At 43.3% G+C, this 24349-nt stretch overlaps 1 protein-coding gene across 2 annotated transcripts in view; it reads left to right on the forward strand.

The window, feature by feature from the left end:
- Window positions 1-1263: 1263 nt before the first annotated feature.
- MRPL1 (mitochondrial ribosomal protein L1) overlaps window positions 1264-24349 on the forward strand; it is a 50352-nt gene continuing 27266 nt past the window's right edge. The window contains exons 1-7 of one of the 2 annotated variants that reach the window (XM_075849851.1): window positions 1264-1447; window positions 3938-4061; window positions 7302-7581; window positions 9266-9349; window positions 11478-11549; window positions 20539-20650; window positions 23402-23502. In XM_075849851.1, coding sequence (XP_075705966.1) covers window positions 1417-1447; window positions 3938-4061; window positions 7302-7581; window positions 9266-9349; window positions 11478-11549; window positions 20539-20650; window positions 23402-23502 — 804 coding nt within the window. In that variant the 5' untranslated portion in view covers window positions 1264-1416. The remainder of the gene's footprint in view (window positions 1448-3937; window positions 4062-7301; window positions 7582-9265; window positions 9350-11477; window positions 11550-20538; window positions 20651-23401; window positions 23503-24349) is intronic. The other variant, XM_075849850.1, reaches the window with a different exon arrangement.

Here is a 24349-nt window from a genome sequence, read left to right on the forward strand (position 1 = left end):
CTGCCGGTTTAAATAAAAAAAAAAAAAACTGCTAAATTTCTTTTTTTCTCTCATTCCCCCCTTAAAAAAATAAAACAGTCAATAAGTCCCATGTACCCCAAAATAGTACCAATGAAAACTTTCTTTAGGCGTTTCCATCTCTGACCTCCCATTGACATCACAGCGGTTTTTGTTTGCAGCGCTCAATGGCCGCGGCCGAAAAACACATCCAAAAATGCTGCAAGTGTTCTGCCAGCAGGTCAAAAGATTTTTACGGCTGCAAAAAACTGAACGAGGCCTTAGGCAGATTTGCCAAACGTTTTTGAAGTTTTTCTTCAAAGCGTTTTTGCAATTTTCCAGAAGAAATATTCAAAATCGGCCTCAAAAAGTGACATGAACTTATTTTTTTGAAGCATCATTTTATGCCTCGTTTTTTGAAACAGCGGCGTAAAATGACTCCCGTATGCACAACCCAGCTTTTAACCATTGAAAACAATGGGAAGCGGTTTGCAAGCATTTTTAAGACGTATGTTGGAGCGTAATATGACAGTTTTATGCTCCGAAACACGCCTGAAAAAAAGTCAATGTTACAAAGTGTATTTTTACAAGGCGTTTTTTAATTCAGCAACGTAAAAATACGCCTCATGTGAACTACACGGTATACTTCCCATTGAAATCAATGGGAAGCGGTTTGCAGGCGTACTTCAGAGCCAATGGGCTCGTTCACACTTAACGGAATTGCTGCAGTTTTTTCTGGCCAGAAAAAACGCCACAGAATACAGTACCAGCATAGCGAATGAGATTTAACAAATCTCAACCACATGCTGCGTAAAATTTCCGAGCCGAAATTAACCTGCAGTGCGTATTTTTCGGACCGCAGCATGTCAATTCCTGTTACGGAAAGCGTCCAGAAATGCTGCGTTTTTCAGGGACGTCTCCATCTCCTAACATTGGGAAAAACGGAGCGGAAAGCCTGACTTTCAACGGAATTGCTACAGAATTTTTTTGCTGCAATGCTGTTGTGTGTGGACAAGCCCTAATACAAACATTTTACGCTACAAAATGTGGCAAATGTTAACATAACCCTGTCCCTGGGGTGAATTATTTTCACTCACATATTTTGTCCAAACTTTGGTACTACTAAAAACGTGTTCTGTGTTATTAATACATCCGACGTTCACCCCCTCGTTGGCGCCCTTTTTTTACACTGTATAGTAGTAATGCAGTTTCACTTCCACAGACGTATTTCTGGTATAATAATGAAAATAGAACCACCGCATCCATCAAGCGACTTCAGCTCGTTATCTGCCGGCGTAGTCTGACAGCAGGGCTGAGAAATGAGACCTCCCCAGTGTACGTTCTCTTCCCAGCTCCGGCCCAGCCTCTTCCTCTCAGCCCTCCCCTTCCTCCGGCGCGCACACGCCTCCAGTGTAGGTCATGGCTGCTCCTGTGTGCTGCCTGCGTGCAGGTCAGTGACTATCTTCACATGTGCTGCAGGGTTATATGTTATCATGGCCGCGGTGATTATTTGTGTATGATACAATCAGTCTCTCAGAGCTGTGGACGTGTTCATTAGTGTCAATTGCATGTCACTAATGTGTCCTTGTTCTCTGAATTCTGTCAGATGGGTTGTCCAGGTTTTTGTTCAAATAAAGTTTATTGAAAAGAGCAGTGCATGTGTGTGCCAGTGCTTAGTAAGAGAGGTAGATAGAGGTCTGAGGCTGCAGCTAGTAGTGGGTTCATAATATGGAGATCTATGTATACATACCTTGGACATGGGCGTAACAAAAGTGTTTGTCCAAGTAGCCATTGTTTTAAGATGTGCTGTTAGGAGCTAAACTGGTGCAAGAGATGGCAGAAGACTGGAAATGCAAAACAAGAACATCTGATGTGACTTGGCATCAATGCAGCAACCATATATCTCATATCCCCACGTATCAGGAGAACGGAGGTCATCTGTCCCGGGTTGTACCTTTTGAGATTGTCGGAGCCTTTCATACTCTATTAGGGTATGTTCACATGGCTTATTTTCGGACGCAGAACGCCTCCAAACATCTGCCCATTGATTTCAATGGGAAAAACGGTGTTCTGTTCCGACTGGACTTTTTTTTACGCGCCTGTTTTGAAAAACGGCCATGTAAAAAAAGTGCAGGTCACTTCTTGGGCCGTTTTTCATAGACTATAGAAAAACAGCTCCAAAAACGGCCGTAAAAAAAACGCAGCGAAAATTGCGAGTGGCTTAAAAAACATCTGAAAATCAGGCTCCGTATTTTCAGAAGTTTTTGAGTTTGTGTGTGCACATACCCTGATGTTCACGGCGCTCTCTATTGTAGTCTATGGGGAGTTGCAGAGTTATCCGTAAGCGTCTTCCAGCAGAATATTGGTATTCCCATTATGGTTAGTGATGGAGTATCACTTACAAATCATAGGGGTCCAACTTCCGGGACCCCACCAGATCTCAGAATAAAGCACATCTACTACATTCACTGGAATGCAGCTCCTTGCGTGGCAGGTGGCTGGGAGTGCCACCTTGCTCCCTTCATTGTCGTGATCAGCAGGTGTCCCATAGGTCGCCCACCCCCATATGGATTGCATGTGTTACAAATAATTTAAAGGGGTTATCCGGGATGTGAATTGTTTTTATTAGGGGCTGGAAATTGAATAAACCAAAAAAGCAATACTTAAAGAGACTCTGTCACCACATTATAAGTGCCCTATCTCCTATATAAGGAGATCGGCGCTGTAATGTAGGTGACAGTAATGCTTTTTATTTTTAAAAAAAACGATCTTTTTTCACAACGTTAGGAGCGATTTTGGTTTATGCTAATGAGCTTTCTTAATGCCCAAGTGGGCGTACTTTTACTTTCGACCAAGTACAGAGGAGTGCATGACGCTGACCAATCGGCATCATGCACTCGTCTCCATTCATTTACACTGCACTAGCGATATAGATATATCACTATGTGCAGCCTCATACACAAGCCCTAACATTACTAGTGTCCTGATAATGAATACACATGAAATCCAGCCTGGACGTCATGTGTACTCAGAATCCTGACACTTCTGAATCTTTTTTGTGAGATTCCAGCAACGGATACGAAATCTCGCGAGATCTCGGAGCTAAACGAGATTTGGTTTCACTTGCCGGAATCTCACAAAAAAGATTCTGAAGTGTCAGGATTCTGAGTACACATGACGTCCAGGCTGGATGGTCATGTGTATTCATTATCAGGACACTGTAGTAATGTTAGGGTTTGTGTATGAGGCTGCACATTGTGATATAACTATATCGCTAGTGCAGTGTAAATGAATGGAGACGAGTGCATGATGCTGATTGGTCAGCGTTATGCACTCCTCTGTACAACGCCCACTTGGTCTAAAGTAAAAGTACGCCCACTTGGGCATTAAGAAAGCTTATTAGCATAAACTTAAATCGCTGCTAACTTTGTGAAAAAAGATCGTTTTTTTAAATAAAAAGCATTACTGTTACCTACATTACAGCGCCGATCTCCTTATATAGGAGACAGGGCACTTATAATGTGGTGACAGAGCCTCTTTAACTATCCTTGCCTCTGGAGATCCAGCATTGAGGCTGCAGCGGCAGTCCCGGTGGCTGTATTGCTATGCAAAAGGTGAAATCCGCATATAACACATGCAGATTTTGCAGTGGATTTTCGGACACCTCTGCAGCAAGATTGTGGAAACATTGTCTTAGTGTTTCTTGAAATGTACACACCCATACAGTGTTCCCTTAGTACGGATGTAGCCATCTTTAACTTGATTCTGATAACTTGCTGCAGCGGGATATTACACAACAAAAGCCATTGAAAAATTCAAGATAAGAGATCTAGCCATTGTTTATTTATTGCGTAAAAAAGTCAAGGTAAAGAGGGCTACATCTGTACATGAATCTCTAACATGGATTTAATAAGTAATTTTTTTCCAAAATGTTTTTCAGTTGTTCATGGCTGTCACAGGCATATTTTCAAGAAGGTGACTTTTAATAGTCCATCTTCCGCCATCACAAACAAAAGCCGGGCTGCTGTAAGATTTTACGCTACAGATTCCGCTTTTGTTAAAAAGTAAGTGGTTTTTTTTCTCAATGATTATTGTGTGTGATGGTCCTATGAAATTTAAAGCAACTGTTCACCTTTAGAACTAATCTGATCTGGTAAAGTACAGACGGCTTTACCATTGAAATGAATAAGGGTATGTTCACACGATGAGAGGCATTTACGTGTGAAAAGACAGACTGTTAACAGCTGCCTCGTTTCACACGTAAATGCTCCTCCTCGTAATTTACGAGGCGTCTGAGATGCTCTGAGACGCTCGTAAATCTTGAGCTGTGCTTCATTGAGTTCAATGAAGAACAGCTCAAATTACGTGGCAAAGAAGTGCCCTGCACTTCTTTGCCGAGGCAGTCAATTTACGCGTCGTCGTTTGACAGCTGTCAAACGACGACGCGTAAATTACAGGTCGTCTGCACAGTACGTCGGCAAACCCATTCAAATGAATGGGCAGATGTTTGCCGACGTATTGCAGCCCTATTTTCAGGCGTAAAACGAGGCATAATACGCCTCGTTTACGCCTGAAAATAGGTTGTGTGAACTCAGCCTAAGACTGTAGAGTATATGCATTTGTAGTGATAAAATATGTATTCCTGTGTCCGCTTCAGTAACTGTGGACAGACAGTAAGGGTATGTTCATACGCCCTATTTTCGGGCCGTAAACGCCCGAAAAACGGCCCAAAAATTGGAAGCAGTACGCCTTCAAACATCTGCCTATTGATTTCAATGGAAAAACGGCGTTCTGTTCCAACATAGCGTTTTTCGCAGAATTTTTTTGTGCGTAAAAAAAACGGCCACGAAAAAGAAGTGCAGGACACTTCTTGGGACGTTTTTGGAGCCGTTTTCCATAGACTCTATTGAAAAAAGCGCAAAAAACGCTGCAAAAATCGCAAATCGCACAAAAAACGTCTGAAAATCAGGAGCTGTTTACCCTTTAAAACAGCTCCATATTTTCAGACGTTTTTTAGTAAGCGTGTGAACATACCCGAACTGTGGACACAGAACAATAAGAGCAGGTATTGCTTTAAAACTGCTATTCTCTATTTCAGATGCCTTTCTTATTAGAACGCATTTTGTCAGTTGTAATCAGAGGCTATTGATGGTCATAGTTAGGCTTCATTAACATCTGCGTCAGGGCCCCATTCTGTCATAGCTTTCCGTCGGAACTGACTGACACAAACTGATTGATTTCAATGGTGACGGATCCAGTGCCAATGGTTTCAGTTTGTCTCCGTTGTGCAAGGGTTCCATCGTTTTGACAGGATGAATACCCTAGTCGGAACGGAGCCCTGTCGCTGATGTGAACATAGCACTTTTTTAAAAGGGCTTTGCAACCTCTTAAATTTCAGCTCAGCAGGTTCCAAGTGGCAATTAAAGATTTTTCCCCATTCTCAGGCTGCTGGTACTTTGGTCCAGCACCATGTTCTGTGGTCATTGTGTTGTGATGACGTTTCATCCATGTATATGTAACTGCGGCAGTAAATTTGTGGCCACATCAATGATATAGCATTAAAAGTGACATTACTCCTGCAGCCACTGATTGGCAGCTGAAGTCACATGGGCGTTGAAAAGATGTGGTCAGGAACCCTAGTACCGGCGGCGCTGGAACATTGTCAAATTTCTAATACGAATATATTGCTTAGACAAAAGCATTTTTGATCTACCGAGTTGTAAGGTTCGAAGACCCCGTACTGTCCTAAGATACAAAGGAACAATGCAACCTCAAAGGCTATGTACACCTTCGAAATAGTTTTTATTTTTTTTACTTTATTTATTTTCTAATAAAAATTTGTATCAGTGTGTTTGGTGCAACTTTCTAATTACTTTTTCTTAAAAATAATTTTTACTTTTTGAGATACAGCTGCTTTTGTATTCTATATACAGAGCTTCTGTATCCGTCAGGTCAGCGGGACTGACTGGTTCAATGTCAGTGGGTCCTGCGTGTCTGATAGACACACTGATAGACGTTTTTAATACTAAAAAAAAATAAAAAATCACTTTCGAAGATGTACATAGCCTTTAAAGGGGTTATGCGAGGAACAAAAATTAGAAATATGAATGCAAAGCAATTTTTTTTATGTAAAAAGAAGTCATTTACTAATATACTTTAATTAAAATTTTTATACTAAATGGTGCCGTTCAAACCCTGTACCTAGCAGACAGTGACGTCGGCAGCACTAGTGGAGTCCCCGAACAGAGCATCAGCTGATGCTCTGCCTGGGGACTCCAGCACTGCTACTAACGTCACTGTCCATATATGGGCAGTGACGTCGGCAGCAGTAGTGGAGTCCCCGAACAGAGCGTCAGGTGATGCTCTGCCTCGGGACTCCAGCACTGCTACTAACGTCACTGTCCATATATGGGCAGTGACGTCGGCAGCAGTAGTGGAGTCCCTGATCAGAGCATCAGCTGATGCTCTGCCTGGTGACTCCAGCACTGCTACTAATGTCACTGTCCATATACGGACAGTGATGTCGGCAGCAGTATGGGATTCCCCCAGGCAGAGCATCAGCTGATGCTCTGCTGAGGGACTCCACTACTGCTGCCGACGTCACTGCCCATATATGGACAGTGACGTTAGTAGCAGTGCTGGAGTCACCAGGCAGAGCATCAGCTGATGCTCTGCTCCGGAACTCCAGCTATAGGAAACCCCTCAAGTCACTGTTCATATATGGACAGTGACGTCAGCAGCAGTACTGGAGTCCCCGAGCAGAGCATCAGCTTATGCTGTGCTCGGGAACTCCAGCTATAGGAAACCCCTGAAATCACTGACCGTATGTCGGGAGCAGTGCTGAAGTCCTGAGCAAAGCGCTTGCTGATGCTCTGCTCGGGGACTCCAGCAATAGGCAATGTGACTGCCCCTTGTGGACATGTTCTTGATAACACGCCGACACGAACAGCACAGGAAGCAAGCCCTCAGTCATGTGGGGCCATGTCGGCGCGTAGTTCTTAAAAAAGCTCCAGCACTTCCGGGCACAGTTCACCGGGTTTGAACGGCACCATTTCGTACCGAATTTTTAATTAAAGTATATTAGTAAGTGACTTCTTTTTACATAAAAATATGAATGCAAAGCAATTTTTGGTCCCCGGATAACCCCTTTGATATCTGTGTTTCTTTGATCTGTCTTGTTTCTAGGTTCTGCCCAAATACTGGGCTATGACATTTTTAGTTGAAATCTATTAATTTAGTTACACCCAGTAGTCAGAATGATAGGTTTATTAAGGTGCATTGCCTTTTCCCACTTTTTTTATTAGATTTATCAAAGAAAAGAAAGCCAGTAAAGAGCCGGTTACGAAAAGATTAACCAAGGAAGAGCTTTTGGAGAAAAGAAAGGACACAGATCGTTCTAAACCATTTGGCTTAACAGCATGGAAGTCCAGTGATGATGTATATGTGGCCCGCTACTACCCCAAACCAGTACTTGAACCAGAAACTGCAATAGAGATGCTTAAAACATTCCAGAGGTTGGATTTTACCAACCCATCGCAGTCCGTATATGTGGAACTCAAACTGGATATGAAACTGGAGAAAAAGGTAAATAGCTTGTCATGTGGCTCTGTATGTATAGATATGATTGTATAGGAGGCTTTATTTTGGATTTCCAAGCTTGCAAAACATTTTTGCCTGAAGAAGGGATCTACATTTTATATGTTATGATGTTAGCAATATCATAAATGTAACTGTTACTGCATGAATACATGATTTAGCCGCACAACAGATTCCTAATTATTTTGTGGTTTCCTTTTGCTTTAGAAAAACCTTATATCGTATATAAGAAAAATAACAAATTGTTATGGAGCTGCAATGCCAGACACAATCTGTGGATAGGTGTGGTGCTGTTTCTGGAAGAAAGCAGCCATGTTGTCTTAATCCTGTATAACCCCTTTAAAGGGGTTGTCCGAGATTATTATTTTTTTTTTTACATTTACAACCACATTGCACATATTTACAATTTCTTAATATACTTACCCTTGCAATCTTGCTTCGGTTCTCCACTCTGGCTGCTTTTTCCTGCTCATCACATGAGCTCCGACGTCACGTTTTCAGCCTCCTCCACTGTCGTGTCGTATACCCATCACATGGTCTCGGACCAGAGAGACCTCGGATGGTATACGACACGTCACTGGTGACGTGTCTCTTCTGCGGGTGCTTGTTCTTTAGTGCCCTCCCAGCCCATGTAGTTGTTCACTGTGAGCGAGCCTGTGCGTGTTCACAGTGAACAAGGACGGCACCTGCGAAACACAGCCCCTTATAGGTAGTGAAACACAGCCCCTTATAGGTAGTGAAACACAGCCCCTTATAGGTAGTGAAACACAGCCCCTTATAGGAAGTGAAACACAGCCCCTTATAGGTAGTGAAACACAGCCCCTTATAGGTAGTGAAACACAGCCCCTTATAGGTAGTGAAACACAGCCCCTTATAGGAAGTGAAACACAGCCCCTTATAGGAAGTGAAACACAGCCCCTTATAGGAAGTGAAACACAGCCCCTTATAGGAAGTGAAACACAGCCCCTTATAGGAAGTGAAACACAGCCCCTTATAGGAAGTGACACACAGCCACTTGTAGATACCCCCCACAAACACCCCCCGCCTTTATGTACATAGCGCCACTGTGGGCGGTGATTCCGGACCAGAACGGATGGCTTGATGTCTCTGTCCATATGTGGACAGAGACATCAAGCGAAGCGTCCAAGAGCGGAATCCACGACCACAGTGGGATTCCGCTCCTTCGGTGAGGTACAATATCGCTAGGTACAGGTGGAGGGAGGGGGAGTGTGACATCTATGGAGGTGGGGGATGACATCTACAGAGGTGTTGGGGTGCAAAAAAAGAAGGTTTGCAAGGAGACACAAGTACAGGGAAGGATGTCAGCGGGGACGAGCAAGGACAGCACACATGAACTCTTGGTAGGCTGTACATGTACGCTCATTACAGCCTGCAATGCATGCAGGGAAAATAAGTATTATCAGAAGGAAACATCAACAAACCTGGACCTGGAGTGCATGTAAACAAACGGTGCTAAATTCAAAGAAGATATGTGATAAGTGGATTTTTTTTTATTTTTTTTTAAAATACTGCTTTATTTATGTTGTCTGTCTAAGGGGAAATGTATGAAACACTTTTTGAAAATATGATGGTATCTTGGACAACCCCTTTAAGGCACAGTTGAGAATTACCCTGAATATTTAGTGTTTCTTTCTTTTATATTACATTTCAGAAAAAAGTTGATCCATTTGTTGGCTACCTTCATTTGCCCTTCCCTTTTGTTAAAGAACCAAATAAGGTCTTAGTATTTACAGAGGTAAGTTCAAATAATTTTCTATGTGTCGTGGGACTTATTACTTTATAACACTATTCACACTGATGTTAAAATCTGTACAATAGTTTAAGAGCAGTGACTAGCATCCTGATATAAGTCCACAATGTAACGGTTCTGCATGTGTTACCTTTGGGTCCTCCAGAAGTGTCTTAGTTACTAGCTGTACTGTAAAGCCGTGGTCCCCAGCCAGCGGCTCGAGAGCCATGTGTGGCTCATGAGACCCAGTTGTGTGGCTTGTAACAGGAGCTCTGAATTATGAACTTGTTCACTGGCTGCAATAGAACTTCCATAGTAACAAAATTGCGGACATATCCTAACCCCGAATACTGCCGCTTTTAGTTGGTATACTACCATATTATTTTCTTGTTTATCTACTTATATGTTTCTATTTGAGTTGAATGACGTTCCCAACTATGGCTCACAAGGCTGTGAGAAATCATCTAATATATCTGACATACACTATATGGTCAAATGTATATGGACACCCTTTCCAATTATTGAGTTCGGGTGTTTCAGTCACACCCATTGTAAACCGGTGCATAACATCAAGCACACAAACATGCAATCTCCATAGACAAACATTGGTAGTAGTATGGATAGTTCTGAAGAGCTCAGTGATTTTTAAACATGGCACTGTCATAGGATACCACCTTTGCCACAAGTTGCTACATCTGCCCTGGTCAACTGTAAGTAACAACAGCTTAGCCTGGAAGCGGTATACTATGAAACTCACATTGGTGTGTAAAAATCGCTTATCCTCTGTTGTATCACTCACTACAGTCTTCCAAACTGCCTCCTAAAGGGACATAAGCACAAGAACTGTTCAAGAGCTTCATGAAAGGGGTTTCCGCAGTCGAACAACTGCACACAAGCCTAAGGACACCAAGCGCAATGCCAAGCTTCAGCTGGGGTGGTGTAAAGAACGCCGTCACTGGATTTTGGAGCAGTGGAAATCTGTTCTCTGGAATCACGTTCTACTAACTGGCGACCTGATGGACAACTTGGTTTTGTGAATGCCAGGAGAACGCTACCTACCACAATGCATAGTGCCTAATCTAAAATTTGGCAGAGGAAGGATAATTGTCTTGGGCTGCATTTCTTAATATGGCGCCTTCGTTCTAGTGAAGGGAAAGCTTAATGCTTCAGACATTTTAGACCATTGTATGCTTTCAACTTTGTGGGAACAGTTTGAGGAAGGTCCTTTCCTGTTCCAGCATCACTGTGCCCCAGTGTACAAAGCAAGGTCCATAAAGACATGGTGTAATGAGTTTGGTGTGGAGGAACTCAAGTGGCCTTCACAGAGTCCTGACTTCAAACCCATCAAACGCCTTTGGGATGAATTGGAACTCCGATTGCTAGCCCGATCTTGTCATCCAACATCCGTGCTTGACCACACAAATGTTCTTCTGGCTGAATGGACACAAATTCCCCAAAACACAGACTCCTAAATCATGTGGAAAGCCATCCCAGATAATTGGAGCCTGTTATAGCCACAAAAGGGGGAACAACTCCATATTAACGCCCATGTTTTTGGAATGGGATGTCCAACAAGCTCATGTAGGTGTGAGGGTCAGGTGTCCACAGACTTTTGACCATGTGGTGTATTATGATTAATGTAGCATCTTGTGGTGCCTAAAATGGCCATCCTAACACTGTCCAATCCTGTGGCTTTACTGGAAGGCTCAGTGGCAGGAATACTATTCTGGTTGGTGGCCAAACTGGATGGAATCTAGACTCTACAGTGCTGAAAAGGTATTTAAACATGGATAGCATATACGAAATGTTTTTATGTGCTGCTGATTGTCGAGAGAAGGGTGTGATTTAGTCTATTTGATAACGAGCACAGCTGCCACTGGGAATGTTAGCTGCCACTGGGAGTGTTAGCTGCCACTTCCTTAGTTCATGTTCTTTTGTCGAATGCTGAATGTTTGTATGGAGGAATGTGTAATCTAAATAACCGTTTTATGAGAGCAATGTGTTTAATGGATTCTGCTGATATTGTTTAGAATCTACTGAAACTAAGGATTTTTTTTTTTTGTTTTTACTTCAGTCCAAGTTTTTTCAGAAAGACTGACCTGATTTGTGTTTTTTTTATACCTTCCCTCTGCAGAAGGCAGAAGAAGCTGAGATTGCAAAACGGAACGGAGCTGCATTTGTTGGAGGGGTTGAACTCGTCCCTCAGGTATCATATTTCATGCCTCTAAATTCATTGCTGCCATGCATAGCATTCTTTACTACGGCTTCCATGATATGCACACTGAACGCAGTACATGATTGAATACATCAATTGTTGATTTGTTGGCCGTTTTGCTTTTGGACTTTGCAAACTACATTTTCTGTTTTGTGATTATCTGAGATATGGACATGCAGCTGTCTCAGATTCCATCTTTGGCTTGTGATCTAGAAAGTGTATGTCTTGTGAAAACAGTCTTGCGTTACTTCAAAGGAGAGAACTATTGTGTGACCTGTTAATTCGTTCAACATATTCTGATAGTTGTCCCTGTGGGACAGTTACTGAAGACTTAGTGTCCCTCCAGTTATAGTCTCCTGCCGAACCAACATTGGGCATGGAGAGATGCTCCTACACGCTGGGCGGTACAGTTGCCTTGGCAACCGTACGACTCCCTAGCGTGTCATGCATAGGTCTAATTATTTGGACCTGGTCATGATAATCTCCAGTCAGCGTACCATTCCCCAGCGTGCCGGAGCGTCTCTCTATGCTTGGTGATGGTTTTGCCGAAAAGTATAACCGGAGGGACACTTTAAGAACTGTTGTCATGTGGTGGTACCACTAGCTGGGGTTGTCTCATCCATGGGCAGTCATATTGCAGCCTCTTCAGCTGCAGAATAGCCCAGTGTGGGGAGAGGGCCCACTCTGGACACAGAGTTTTAAAACAAGTATCCGACTTCTGTCCCCTCCCCCTGTACACACTATCCATGGTTCTTCTATTAAATACACAGACACTGCATGATCGCAGTCAGCCAATCACAGAGCCTCAATGATTGTTTAAGCAGCGCTGTGATTGGCTGGTAACTGATGCAGTATGTGTCTGAGAAGTCTACAGTCATATATAGAGTTGCAAGAGGAAGGAGTCTTGTAGCCATCAGTTAACACCTTCAATACACTACCCGAAATCACCAGTTGCAGGTATATTCCTGGAAGGGGGTCCATACACTGTTTTTTCACAAGGGCCCTTGTTTGTCTGTATTTCCCCGGTTTTACCATGGATATTGGTGGCATATCTCTACCACTGCGGTCACTTTATTATAGCCATTGGTAAGGTTCACAGCAGTCGGTCCCCCGCCAATTGGACATTGCTAACATATTACAGCTACATGCCACCAATCTCTATAATGGGACCACTCCTTTAATGAGAATATTCTGCAAATAGATTGGACAACTGAAAAGTTATTGTCCTTCTTATGATGCTTCTAGGCATTGCTTATATAAATGGTGCCATTTTTTTTATTTTTTATTTTCCTTTTTCACGTCCTGCCTTCCAAGAGCCATAACTTTTTGAATATTGTGGTGTGAGGGCTTATTTTTTGCCGGAAGAGATGTAGTTTCTATTGGTAGCATTTAAAGTAACATATAACCTGCTGGGAAACTGAAAAAAAATTCTTTGCGGGCTGAAATTGGAAAAAACTGTGATTCTATTGTTTGGCTTCATTTTTACGTCTGTCACCATGCGGTAAAAATGACAACTTAACTTTCTCCTGTGGCTCAATACGATTACAGTGATACCAAATTTATATAGTTTTTTTTTTTTTGTTTTTTTTTTTAGATTTTACTACTTTTAAAAAAACAAAACTTTTTGTTTAAAAAAATTAGTTTTGTGTCGCCACATTCTGAGAACCATAACTTATTTCTTTTTTTTTCATCGATTGACCGGTGTTAGGGCTCATTTTTTGCAGGACGGGCTGTAGTTTTTATCGGTATCATTTTTTGATACATACAACTTTTTGATCACTTTTAATTACATTTTGTTACAGCTAAGTTGACCAAAAAACAGCGATTTTGGCTGTTTACATTTTTATTTTTCACGGCGTTCACCGTGCGTGTTAAATAACGCTATATTGCAATAGTTCAGACTTTTACTGACGCAGCAATAACAATTTTGTTTTCCTTTTTTTTTCTTTTTTACGTAACTTTAGAGGGAAAATGTTTTGTTTTTTTTAACTTTTATTATTTTTATTTTCTTCATTTTTTACACATTATTGGCCCCCCTAGGGGACTTGAACCAGTGTATAACCCAATGTAATACTCATGTATTGCGGCATATAGTCATTTTCAAATACTTCTGTTAAGGCCCCTGGGCTGTCATGACAACCATCGGCACCCCCTGATCTCGTTGCGTCGGGGGAGGGGGGCAATCAGCTGTCGGAGGGGGCCGCCCACCTCTTTCCAACGCCTTGGATGCTGCCGTCAATCTCGACTGCAGCATTTGAGGGGTTAAACGGCCAGGAACAGCGCGATCGCTGTTCCTGGCCGTTAGTCCCGTGTGTCAGCTGTAAAACACAGCTGACACTCGCAGCGTATGGAGCGCGCTTCATACGTCACCCCCCGCATCAGGACGTAATGGCATGTTGAGGTGCGAGAAGGGGTTAAAGAGTATCTGTCACTAGTTAATTAATGGTCTATCGACTGGCTAATCTAATAGGCGCTATGATGCTGATAACTACAGCGTGATTTTTTTTTTTTTTCAAAAACGTTTATTTGCAAAGTTATGAGCATTTTTCTAAATATGCTAATTTGGCTATAAATAGGAGGTGACTTTCTTCACTCTGGGCGGAGTAATGTTTTCTGTATGACGCTGGTCATACAATTCTCCTCTTCCCAGCCCAGCAACACAGCGTGATCATATAGTATACAGCTACCATTCCCAACTGTGTTTTCAACTGCTGATATCTCCCGTTGTTTTACAGCTAGAATCCCGGTGACATGAAATATTAGAATCTCCTCTTTCATACGCCACCAGAAGCACTGTTCTAGGTGGTCCACAGCCCGAGATATGGCTGTTTGGAGTGATCCCCCTTCCCTCCTGCCTCAGTCTCTCACACTGTGTGAAGCAGCTTCATGACAGTCAGAGGCTGTGAGGTCGCTCCATCTCAGGAGAATCGCTGGTATTGGCACCCACTTGTCTAGTGTAGCCTCATTTGCATATGTAGAAAAAAAAGCTCATGAGTTTTAAAATAATAAACGTTTTAGGACACATTTTTTACTAGAATTATCAGTGTGACAGCGCCTATTAGATTAGCTAGGAGAATGGGCATTGCTAAACTAGTGACAGATCCTCTTTAAGAAGCTTTAACATGACTGAGAGAACAAACTGCTTTTTTTTTTAATAGCTTTGCCTCCTGGCAGGCTTATTCACTGTTAATAATTCACATATGCTACAGATTTTGCAAGAGCATAAAGTATAACCGAATCCTGATCATCATAGAAGTGCACTTATTTTCTTTAATATTGATGTTTAGTTTTCAGAATAAATCATAATATGTGTTTTATGTATTTGCTCTTATAATAAGTGAACGCAAAGGTTTTACTGATACTTTCTCACAGTAAGATTAGGATTAAAGAGGTGTTTTTGGTTTTGTGTTAATAAATGTTAATCACTGTATAAATGAAAAGTTCTGCAACTTTCTAATATATCCTTTATTTCAATTCCTCACCATTTTAAAGATTTTTGCTTGCTGTGAGTGAATGAAAACACTTGTAGATTCACAGGCTGCAAACCTAAAGGGTACCTAACTTTTCAGAATAAGCTGTTATGTGTGTACATGAGGAATAACACTTTCTGGCCATTATAATTCTCAGTTTTCTCTGAGCTAGAGGGTGGAGCCTACCTGCTATCATATCTTCTATACACTGCACATAGAAAAGGAAAATCCTGCTCCCCTACCTCTATCGCATAAATATAGAAGCCACAGCAGCATCGGGGACATCTTACAGCAGTAATAAGCAGTGTAGCAGAGAGTCCAACACTGAGGTGACATATAAATCCCACCAGCAGCTGCTGCACATCTGTCTGTCTCTCTCTGCTTCTGCTCACCCATCCCCTTACAATAGACTTGTATGGGCAGCATGTCTGTCCCTTTCCATAGACTTGTATGGGCAGCATGTCTCTTTCTCTTCTGCTCCCTCCTCCTGATCCCCCACCACTCTCCATAGACTTCTATGTATCTGTCTCTCTCACTCGGCTCCTGCTCTCTCCACCAGCACCCTCCTCTGTTTACATCGGGAGATGTGCTGCCGACAACAATGATTTTATAGCCTGCATAAAACGATGTGATCTGCCAACAAACCATAGTTTTCTCCTTTGTCTGCGAATTGCTGCCCTGTTTTCACTGGCCAATAATTGTCCGTTTGAGCGCTTTTAGGAAGGTTTGTTCCCAATTGTTGGCCCATGTAAATTTGCCTTTAGTCCTGCTTTCTGCTGAGTATTGGATACAATTGTATGCTCTGTGAGCTATATACATCTGCAACAGCTGCACAAGTCACTCTGAGGGCTGATTCAGATGAACGTGCCGTTTTTGCGCACGCAAAAATCGCGCCATTTTGCGTGCGCAAAAGGCACTTGACAGCTCGGTGTGCCCTGTTCATATGGATGAGCGGCTGCGTGCTTTTCGCGCAGCCGCCATCTTTATGACACTCCGTTTGGATGTTTGTAAACAGAAAAGCACGTGGTGCTTTTCTGTTTACATTCATTCTTTTACTGTTATTGCGCGAATAATGCTTGTCCCACGGAAGTGCTTCTGTGGGGCATGCGTGATTTTCACGCACCCATTGACTTCAATAGGTGCGTGATGCGCGAAACGCAGACACATAGAACATGTCGCGAGTTTTACGCAGCGGACTAACGCTGCGCAAAACTCACGGACTGTCTGCACTGCCCCATAGACTTCTGTAGGTCCGCGCGAGCCGCGTGAAAACCACGCGGCCGGGACGGACGCAAAACACGTTCGTCTGAATCCGCCCTAAGGGTGCAGTCACATATGGCAGATTTTGTTGCAGAAATTTCTGCGATAGAAAATCTGTTCCATTCCCCTGAATATGGTTGTTTCTGCTACAGGTGCAGGGATTTCTGCAAGTTCCATTCAGATGAACAAAATCTGCCGATTGCGAATCCACCCTAAGGCTGGATTCACACGAGCATGTTCGGTCCAGAAAAGAACAGAACGTATTTCGGCCGCAAGTCAAGGACCGAACACACTGCAGGGAGCCAGGCTCCTATCATCGTAGTTTTGTAGAACGCTAGGAGTCCCTGCCTCGCTGCGGGACAACTGTCCCGTACTGTAATCATGTTTTCAGTACTGGACAGTAGTTCCACGGAGAGGCAGGGACTCCTAGCGTCGTACATAACTATGATGCTAGGAGCCCGGCTCCCTGCACGGTGTTCAACTGTAGCCTCTGGTGCCGATGTGTCCTCGCTGGTCCAACACGATGCAGGACCTGGGGCAGGAAGTGAGTGACGTCACAGCGTGATCTCTCGAGAACACGCTGTGTCTTCACTGCCAGAAGCTGGGCGTTGTGAAGAGAAGTGGATGATACTTCTATTCACAACGCCCAGCTAGTAAAACAAGTAAAAACGCCCAGATGTACATACACAATACACGCCCAGTTGTACTTTAACTTTAAACACGCCCAGTTGTACTTTAGAAAGCCTCATTTACATAAATATAAAAATGGTCATAACTTGGCCAAAAATGCTCGTTTTTTTTAAAAAAAAAACGTTACTCTTATCTCCATTGCAGTGCCGATCTGCTGCAATAGGAGATAGGGGTTGCAAAATCTGGTGACAGAGCCTCTTTAAGCATGATTAACAGGAGAAGACACGGCAGCCATCTCAATATCAGAGACACATCCTAATCTATAGAAGTTTAGCAATACCAGGTCAGCTGTCTATAAAAAGGAGATACATATCCAAACCAGCTTGATATTTGAAAGCAGTAGACTAGCCAAGTATAAGCAAGGAGAACATCGGCTCTAAAACATTACATAAACCTTATCATATACAAAGCATAGGCCTACCAAATCCCCAGAAGCAGAGCAGGTGAACGGGTAGAAGTACATTCACAATGATGCCTACCGCATGCAAGTATTATAATTCAGATAGAAAAACTGTTTAGAAAACGAATAGAAAATACATTTAAAAAAACACGTTACTCACCAAGTCGTAGTCCATGTTGGCTCAAACTCAAAAATAATCGTGATCCATTTTTTCAAACTAATAAACTTCTTACAGTGCCATTTTTCTCTCCTTCACTTTGGCAAATCTGCCAACCAGCCTGTCTTTGTCAATTTCAATGTCCCTCTAGCCTGGCTGGTATATACAGGGATGATGGGGCTTATATACAGGGATGATGGGGCTTATATACAGGGATGATGGGGTTTATATACAGGGATTATGGTGTTTATATACAGAGATGATGGTGGTTATATACAGGGATGATGGGGGTTATACAGGGATGGTGGCTGGTGTATACGGGGATGATGGCTGGAATATACGGGGACGATGGCTGGAATATACGGGGACGATTCCTGGTCCAGCCATCATCACTGTGTATAACCCCCATCATCTCCGTTTGTAGCCCCCATCATCTCCGTTTGTAGCCCCCATCATCTCCGTTTGTAGCCCCCATCATCTCCGTTTGTAGCCCCCATCATCTCCGTTTGTAACCCCCATCATCTCCGTTTGTAACGCCCATCATCCCTGTATCTAACGCCCATCATCCCTGTATCTAACGCCCATCATCCCTGTATCTAACGCCCATCATCCCTGTATCTAACGCCCATCATCCCTGTATCTAACGCCCATCATCCCTGTAGCTAACGCCCATCATCCCTGTATCTAACGCCCATCATCCCTGTATCTAACGCCCATCATCCCTGTATCTAACGCCCATCATCCCTGTATCTAACGCCCATCATCCCTGTAGCTAACGCCCATCATCCCTGTAGCTAACGCCCATCATCCCTGTAGCTAACGCCCATCATCCCTGTAGCTAACGCCCATCATCCCTGTAGCTAACGCCCATCATCCCTGTAGCTAACGCCCATCATCCCTGTAGCTAACGCCCATCATCCCTGTAGCTAACGCCCATCATCCCTGTAGCTAACGCCCATCATCCCTGTAGCTAACGCCCATCATCCCTGTAGCTAACGCCCATCATCCCTGTAGCTAACGCCCATCATCCCTGTAGCTAACGCCCATCATCCCTGTAGCTAACGCCCATCATCCCTGTAGCTAACGCCCATCATCCCTGTAGCTAACGCCCATCATCCCTGTAGCTAACGCCCATCATCCCTGTAGCTAACGCCCATCATCCCTGTAGCTAACGCCCATCATCCCTGTAGCTAACGCCCATCATCCCTGTAGCTAACGCCCATCATCCCTGTAGCTAACGCCCATCATCCCTGTAGCTAACGCCCATCATCCCTGTAGCTAACGCCCATCATCCCTGTAGCTAACGCCCATCATCCCTGTAGCTAACGCCCATCATCCCTGTAGCTAACGCCCATCATCCCTGTAGCTAACGCCCATCATCCCTGTAGCTAACGCCCATCATCCCTGTAGCTAACGCCCATCATCCCTGTAGCTAACGCCCATCATCCCTGTAGCTAACGCCCATCATCCCTGTAGCTAACGCCCATCATCCCTGTAGCTAACGCCCATCATCCCTGTAGCTAACGCCCATCATCCCTGTAGCTAACGCCCATCATCCCTGTAGCTAACGCCCATCATCCCTGTAGCTAACGCCCATCATCCCTGTAGCTAACGCCCATCATCCCTGTAGCTAACGCCCATCATCCCTGTAGCTAACGCCCATCATCCCTGTAGCTAACGCCCATCATCCCTGTAGCTAACGCCCATCATCCCTGTAGCTAACGCCCATCATCCCTGTAGCTAACGCCCATCATCCCTGTAGCTAACGCCCATCATCCCTGTAGCTAACGCCCATCATCCCTGTAGCTAACGCCCATCATCCCTGTAGCTAACGCCCATCATCCCTGTAGCTAACGCCCATCATCCCTGTAGCTAACGCCCATCATCCCTGTAGCTAACGCCCATCATCCCTGTAGCTAACGCCCATCATCCCTGTAGCTAACGCCCATCATCCCTGTAGCTAACGCCCATCATCCCTGTAGCTAACGCCCATCATCCCTGTAGCTAACGCCCATCATCCCTGTAGCTAACGCCCATCATCCCTGTAGCTAACGCCCATCATCCCTGTAGCTAACGCCCATCATCCCTGTAGCTAACGCCCATCATCCCTGTAGCTAACGCCCATCATCCCTGTAGCTAACGCCCATCATCCCTGTAGCTAACGCCCATCATCCCTGTAGCTAACGCCCATCATCCCTGTAGCTAACGCCCATCATCCCTGTAGCTAACGCCCATCATCCCTGTAGCTAACGCCCATCATCCCTGTAGCTAACGCCCATCATCCCTGTAGCTAACGCCCATCATCCCTGTAGCTAACGCCCATCATCCCTGTAGCTAACGCCCATCATCCCTGTAGCTAACGCCCATCATCCCTGTAGCTAACGCCCATCATCCCTGTATTATACCAGCCTGGCTGGTATATACAGGGATGATGGGGGTTATATACAGGAATGATGGCTGCTATATACAAGGATGATGGGGGTTATATACAGGGATCATGATTAGTAGTCCAGCCATCATCCCTGCATAAAGCAGCCATTTTCTCTGTATGTAAACCCTATCATAACTGGATCCATCGGGGAGGGGTGCTAGCTCATCCTTTTCTCACACGCAGGCTTCATCTGCTCCTGGTGGGCAGCGTCAGAAGCATGCTCTAGCAGACGAGCCTAGCGTGCGCCATGTCTGCTAGCTGATACAGCATGGCCGCACGCGGTCATGGTGGGAGCGGCGAGAGCTAAGTTGCCCACCATCTCAGTGTGCCCGGGGCCACTACGCCCCTCTCCCCCGCTAGCTACTCTACTGGTTTTAACTCTGACAGCAAACGAATTTCTTAGTTAAAGTGGTGAGGAATCAACACAAAGTATTTTAGAAAGTCATGTACGTTTTGATTCCTATACTGATTAAGCTTTATTCCCATATATCTGCAAAACCTCTAACAACCATTGAGCTGTACAGATGTCATAAATATTTAAATATTGTAAAAACAAAATGTTGACGTTTCAGATTCTGAATGATGAAATACTAGCGGATTTCTACATAGCCACCCCTGATATTATTGCCAAGCTGAATATCCTAAAAAATAAGCTGAGGAAAAAATTCCCAAAGACTAAAAGAGGTAATATATAATTTATTGCTTCACTAATTTGCCATGTGAAATGGGGTCCCTACTTTTACTATAGCACTATTTGCAGTCGTTTAAAGGTATCTTCCACTTGTCCTGATAGTATGATAAAATAGTGTAGAAGATGAGCAAAATAGCTTTTGAAATTATGTCAAGCGAAATCTTTATATTTTGAAGATTTTCTGTGTAGACCAGTGCTTCTCAATCTTTTTCTACTTAAAGGGAACCTGTCATCAGAATTAAACCTACCAAACGACTCTTGTAGGGCGCGCTTGTAGGACGCGCTTGTAGGGCACTTAAAAACATGTGGACACTTACATTTGTGTCCCTTTATAGTGTCCTCATTGTCAAGAAATGTAACTTTAATTTTCTCTAGCCTGCAAGTGCCACTCTTTTGGTCGAAATATCTGCAAATTCTCTGGGTTGTTTGTAACACTGGCCAACTTTTCCACCCTTTGTGTTGATTGACGGCTTCATCGTTGTGCTTTGTCAGTGTGCAGTAAGGCTCTGTTCACATCTGTGTTGGGGTCCCGTTCTGACGTTCCGTCAGAGGTTTCCGTCAGAACTGGACCCTTGAGCAGACACAGACACCGACGGAAACCAGAGGTTTCCGTGTCCATCATCATTGATTTCAATGGCGACGAAGCCGGTGCCCCTGGTTTCCGTTTGCCTCTATTGTGCACCGGACCCGTAGTTTTGCCGGAAGCAATAGCGTAGTCGACTACGCTATTGCTTCAGCCAAAACGACTGATCCGGTGCACAAAAAAGGCAAACGGAAACCAGGGGCCCCGGCTCCGTCACCATTGAAATCAATATTGATGGGGACGGAAACCTCAGACGGAACCTCAGGACCGGACCCCAACGCATGTGTGAACAGAGCCTAAGAAGCGCAATGCTGGGGCGGACAATCAACAGCAAGGGAGGAGGAGTTGGGCAGGGTTTCAAAGCGAGACCTGAAGCAGAAGCCGGGATTGACTGCACACGTGGCACTTGCGGGCTAATTTGCATATCGGATTAAAATTTATTTTTCTCCGCAATGAAAATGCTATAAAGGGACACAAAGGTATGTGTACACGTGTATTTAAGTGCCCTACCAAGCACTGAGATTTGTTTGATAGACTTGATTCTGATGACATATTTCCCTTTAGTAGTAATAGTCTTAAAGTAATATCTTATTTGTCTCCTCAACTCGGTATTATAATTAAAATAAACAAAAAAGTAGTCAATTATGTTGCTAAACCGAGATTGCTGCATCCAAAGACAAGCCTGTTCTACGGGAGAAATCGGCATATGATCACTCACATGAAACGGTCTTCCCTGCCAGGCCTCTTCAACAACTGGGGGATCCGCTAACCGTTTGAGATAAAATGTGTCAAGGATCACATGTATTTGTCTCTTGTTATTTGGAAACTCAACTGAAACCTGAATTATAGGCATATGGATGGAGATTTGGAGGATTTCCACCCAAAATGTAATATTGGCTATCTGTTAGCTTGATATCAAAAATATCACTTGGGTATTGATTGAACATGCTGACAAAATGCTTTACCATCTGCTTCAGAGAAGCTAGTTCTAAAGGTGACCACTTGATATGCCCTTTTGTTTTGACAAAAATGGCCAAGGCAACAGAACCGAAAAATGACAATATGTTTAGAAGAAAAAAACATGATTACCAAATTTCAGATTTTTTAATATTAGGCCAATTTTTACATTTCTGCTTTTTTAACAAAAAAAAAAAAAACGGCGCCATGCGTCCAGGGATTGTTTGGGGCTACCACAGCCCAGCTCCGTTGAAGTGAATGGGCTGGAGCTGAAATTCTACACGCAACCTATGGAGAGATGTGACGCTGTTTTGGGAAGAAAGCAGCCTTGTCTTTCTATCTAATCCTGGACAAGATACGTGTGTAATCTGACAAAGTTCCAACCCACCATTGTTTCGCTATGTTTTTCTCATCGTATTCTGCATTAATTATGCAACCGCAGTAGCAATTGTTTTATGTCCATGTTTAAATGTCTATAAAGAAGATTGGAAGCCCTGTAACAGAGAAAAAGAGCTCTAACTGCTATAAAGATATGTATTCTCCATATGCAGTTGTTGCACCGTATACAACTATTCACATTAATTAACCACTGTCACAATTTGGCATCTCCAATAATACTGGTGAACTGCTTGGCGTTATCCAGTATGTAGTAACTGAAGTGTGCACTGTGTTGTAGAATGTGGTGCAGCTAATAAACACCAGCTCCATCCTATTTTTTTTTTCTTTTACTCTCTGAAAATGCTGTAGGTGTCAGAAAAGCGGTGAGAGTGCTTGATAAATATGGTGTTCATTCTCAACACTACTCTTTTTATCGCATATATACCAGAAAACTGGGAAAGGCAGCCTTCCGCTCAGATGTATTTTCGTATGTTACTTTTCACTCTACAATGCGCCCTTCCCCAGGACTATTCAAACATTTTCATTGGTACCTAATAGAGCGGTTTGGCTTTCAAATCTGTAATAAGTAAAACTGAAGAAAATGGCAGCCAGGTGCTTTATAACTGTCGCACTCTGTTGTGCCATTTTTTTTTTAACTCCATATATATGCCAAAGTCTGTCTACAACAGTTTATATCAATGTTTGGGTTTGGTGCATCCCAAAGGGTTAGTTGAGCCTAGGTTTTGACTATATTTTAATTTATAAGTTTTGGATACTCCAAAAATACTTCATTTTGTCACTTATCATTGCCGTTCCTTTGTTTCAGGTTCTGTCGGAAATGATGTTGCTAACATGATCAAGCTGTTTGAAACCAGCTATGAGTATTTAGTAGAAAATGAGTGTTTAGTTCAGACTAAAATAGCAACGGTAAGTACCATAAGACTCTGCTTCTTCACTGCAATATGCCCTTTCCCTGAAAGAAAATATCTCCACATGTGATAACCACAACTGTTTCCTGCACAAACTTTTATGATCCCAACTGCCTTGCCCAAGTGCTTGTGATGATGACGACATATGTGGGGGATTACTAGACAGACCGCACTGATAACATCTTTGCTTTGCAATAGAACTATTTGTGTGCGTGCGTGCGTGCGTGCGTGCGTGCGTGTGTGAGCATTTTTCATGTCACCAGAGATTATATGTATATTTATTCAGTAAACGTTGCTTATGTTATGTGATATTATTAATTGTTTTTCCTAAATGAATGTCTTACAACAGATGTTTAATGTGTTCACCTGTAATATGTCCCAAGTCCTACATTCATTCTTTTGTTTAAAGGCTATGTACACCTTTTACATAATTGTGTACCAGTGTGATTGGTGCAACTTTCAAAATGCTTTTTTATTAAAAAAATGCTTTATTTTCTGAAATACAGCCGCTCTGTATCCTGTATACAGAGCAGCCGTATCTTGCACTGAATCCTGTACCTGTCAGGTCTGCAGGTGTGATCGAGCTGCTATCGATCACATCTAATTTCATAACTTAGATGTGATCGATTACAGGTGGATCCTGCGAGTCAGAGACTCAGGACCCGCTGTCACTTAACCCGTCAGTCCCGCGGACCTGATGGTTTCATGTCTAAGCTATATATATATATATATATATATATATATATATATATATATATATATATAGAAGAAGAAAATTTGCAGCACTCCAACATGAAAAAAAGGTGGTGGTTTATTCAATCCAAAACAACAGCTGTTGCTGTTGT

Source organism: Rhinoderma darwinii, chromosome 1 (genome assembly GCF_050947455.1).
Source record: "Rhinoderma darwinii isolate aRhiDar2 chromosome 1, aRhiDar2.hap1, whole genome shotgun sequence".
Lineage (NCBI taxonomy): Eukaryota > Metazoa > Chordata > Amphibia > Anura > Rhinodermatidae > Rhinoderma > Rhinoderma darwinii.